The sequence below is a fragment of the Megalops cyprinoides genome, chromosome 3 (assembly GCF_013368585.1).
Source record: "Megalops cyprinoides isolate fMegCyp1 chromosome 3, fMegCyp1.pri, whole genome shotgun sequence".
In the NCBI taxonomy this organism is placed as follows: Eukaryota; Metazoa; Chordata; class Actinopteri; order Elopiformes; family Megalopidae; genus Megalops; species Megalops cyprinoides.
Genome location: NC_050585.1, coordinates 43195808 through 43199372, shown reverse-complemented (window position 1 = coordinate 43199372; position 3565 = coordinate 43195808). Strand labels below are relative to the sequence as shown.

At 48.6% G+C, this 3565-nt stretch overlaps 1 protein-coding gene across 1 annotated transcript; it reads right to left on the bottom strand.

Moving 5' to 3' along the window:
* Positions 1-538: 538 nt before the first annotated feature.
* On the bottom strand, positions 539-3126 carry LOC118774543 (glutaredoxin domain-containing cysteine-rich protein 2). The gene is made up of 4 exons (XM_036523892.1): positions 3109-3126; positions 2516-2989; positions 1224-1436; positions 539-709 (listed from the first exon to the last, which is right to left on the bottom strand). Exons 1-4 carry the CDS (start codon positions 3124-3126, stop codon positions 539-541), a joined length of 876 nt encoding a protein of 291 aa, XP_036379785.1.
* Between the last annotated feature and the right edge of the window lie 439 nt (positions 3127-3565).

The following is a 3565-nucleotide window of genomic DNA, read 5'->3' as shown; positions in this document are numbered from 1 at the left end:
CGTCCTCAAGTGGTTTTAAAACGCTTTGATAAATTCAATAAGCACACTGTCATTAAGGTAAGGATACTGCTGCAAGCGGGCTAATGAGACAAATTAACAAACAAACAATCTTTGTTAGGTTACAGAGTCTGCTTTACGACCTGCTAATTCAACATAAGCAATACAAGTAAATACAGCACCATCCCTGCCGGGATTAAGGACACTGCTTTGCTGTGTACTAATGAAATAAGACATACCAAACTTCACTGTTTTAAATTGCACTTGTATCTCCAGTGTGCGTGTTTTTGTGTGTGTATACAGCATGTGCCACCTCTGATTCAATACTTTATTAAATAAGACCCCTTCTTTTTCGCAGTCAGTTTTTTCCACATTGCCTCTGCATCATCTTCCCCGCTGACTGTTGTCAATACATTAACATGCAGTCCTGCACGCTCATCACGCAGCAGATGTTGCTTCTGTTCTATTATCGTTATTAATGCACCTCCCCTGCACCGTCTCTGCAGCGCGTCACGCGGCCCCCGCGACGCCGTCCGTCCCGCTACTGCGCGCACGACTGGCAGCGCTGCAGCCCGTCGGGGTAACACGCCTGGCACCGCAGGTCCGGAATGGACTCGTTGAAGCGGTTGGCCAGCATCGACAGCTTGCTTCCGTGGCACAGGGAGCAAGGGGCGCAGCCCGAGCCTCCACACTGCGGGCAGCTCGGAGCACCCTGCGCCACGCAGACAAAACAGGGAAAACAAACGAACAAACAGTCAGGTTTCAAATGGCAACGGATTTCAAACAGGGCAGCAGCAGTTCCGCTTCCGACCACAGGGGGGCAGTCTGCACAACAGCGCCATGGTAAGGGGAGATGGGCTGGTTATGTAAACCTATACGGATAAGAAGGTGCTCTTACACATGTAAAAATGAAAGAGAGAAGGGGGAGAGAGGAAGGGAGGGAGAAAGCGAGTGTGTGAGAGAGAGAGAGAGAGAGAGAGAGACGGACAGGGAGAGAGAGAAAATGGCTGTTTTTGGTAAAAAAAAAAGAGAAAGGGCGAAGGGGAGAAAGAGAGACAAGAAGTCAGCATTGAAGTGACAGTTAAAAACATGCATTAAGCAGGACATTGTGACTTAAGTGTCTTAAAGATCATGCACATTTGTGTTGCTGTCAGCCACAGTGAAGGAGGGAGAGCAGGTTCTGCCAGTGACCAGGCCGCCTGAGAGATGAGCATGGTCAGGGATACCTCATATGCTGGGTGCTGGGGTTGCTCTTCCCCGGCGCCACACAAAGCCCGCCGCCTTGGCTTGCCCTCTCCATCCTGCCCGTGCGAATAATCGCCCCCTCCCTCTCGGCCCAGGGGAACACTTTTTGTTAACTCGCCCTTCCTCTGAGGGGACCTGATTATTCGCAGATTGCTGGTGTAGATGATTATCTTCCCAAAGTCCAGAACCGGCGACTGTGAGACAGAGATGAAAGACACTCGGGTCAAGTGGAAATGAGCACTGCACTGCATTCATGACAATAACATCAAAGCAGTTCAGATGAAGTCTTCTCTCAGTGACTTTAATATCTTAAATTACGTACTTTAATATGACAGCTGTGAATTATTGAGAGGAACCTTATTCAGACACAAATGTCATCTGTTAAATATAGCCATTCCATCGCCTACTGTTCCTCAAGCAGGCTGTAGCTCGCCTTTCAAAATTGTGTGCCTGTGTAACAATTTGTACACAAAGACATTGCTTGAAATGCGTGCATTTGACTTAACACAGTCCCAAAAATGAACGGTTCTCTGACATTACCAGGTGAATGAGCAAAAAGGTAACCACACAACTTGAATGGACGGACGTCTGACAGCCCTGTTTTATTTCAAGCTTTCAAGGTGTAGGAGCTGAATTTCACATCCATCATAGAGTGGGATGTCTCACGGGTGCTTTAACTTGACCTGGTCTCACTGTTCATTGGTCTGTGCATTCTTCTTTCTCTCTTCACATACAACACAGAGGCAGGCTCTCTAAAAAACTCTGCACCATTTAACAGATATCACTGTGCTTATGCCAATTGTTATTATTATGTTTATTTATTAGCTAAGCAGATGCCCTCATCTAGAGCAATTGTAAAAAGCATACATACCTTCCATTCATACAGTTGGATATTTACTGAAAACCTTCGTTTAAGCACTTAAGGGTACAACAGCAGTTCCCCACCAGAGGACCAAACCAGCAACCTTTGGGTTATAATAGCTGCTCCTTACCACTGTGCCAGACTGCTGAGCAGAAACACACCTTCACCATCCTGCTTCACCTGATCCTTCTACTACAGGGCGGCAGTGTAGTACAGTGGTAAGGAGCAGGCTGCTGGTTTGATTCTCCACTCGGGCATTGTAGCTGTGCCCTTTGGCAGGGTACTTGACTCAGAATTGCTTCCGTAAATATCCAGATAACATGAAAAAACTGTAACTGATGTAACTCAGTCTAGAAAAGATGTCTGCTAAATGACAACAATGTACGCAAGGAAAGCAGTCCCAGTACTCACTTTAGAATCTGCATCTGACAGTTCTTCGTAAGCAGGGGGCCTGTAATTCGTCATGCCTCTGTAGACATTTATCCTCTGGGCGATCAGTCCCGTGGTGGGGTAGAGACCGGACTCCTCCAGGCCCTCGAAGCCGCAGAGTTGGTCCATCTCCAGGTGGTGGGGCATCTTCCCGTGGATGAAGCTGTGGGGGTACTTCTCCCCGGGGCTCTCGAGTTCCTGTCCGTCCTCATACACGTGCTTCAGCACCCGGCCACTGTAGGAGGAGGCGATCTTGAACCGCACCTTCCGCGGTTTGCCTTCGTGCCGGTGCGGGCTCGGCTTCCTCTGGCGCTCGGTCATGGCAGCGGGAGTCGGGCGGGAATCGGGCAGGAGTCGGACGCGAGTCACACCAGGGTCCGTCCGAACGCTAGGCTCACCTGCGGCAGGCTGCGGCTCGGTGAGATGCGCTCCGGCCGCCCGCTGCCTGTCCCTCCTCTGAATAATTCAGCGATGGATCGTGTGAACAAAAGGTGGCAGGGACACCGATACTGTTTCATCAAATAATGATGCTCGGGAGAGCCTGAGGGCGAGAGCCTGAGCCTGAAAGCACTCACGACAGGTGGGTTTGTCATTTAGCTTCAGCGCACAGGAATTTTCTTTTTTTCCTCTCAAAAGGCTAGCTAAAAATATAAACAGCAAAAAGACAAAAAAAACCATGCTGTGTAGGGTAGTCGTCATATTTTGTCTTGGGAAGATTAAAGGCCTTTCAGCTTTTGTACTAGGCACGCTTCAGAAGTTGTTTCTAATCCATGTGTAGTCAGAAATCCTGCTGGTGCATAAAGGAGTGGTTCACCGATCTGAATTGTCAGATCTGGCTGTGATGGACTGGGCCGTGCACGTTTCAAGAACAGAGGAAAGCAGAATCCAGCCTGGGATGGAAAGATCCAGCCAAAAAAAAAGCATATAAAGAAACACACAAGTCGAGACTCAGGAGTAAAAACTCCTCAAAGCACCACTAATCTTCTGCCTGACCCTAGGCCTCATTATTCAGAGTTGCAGACCTATTACTTA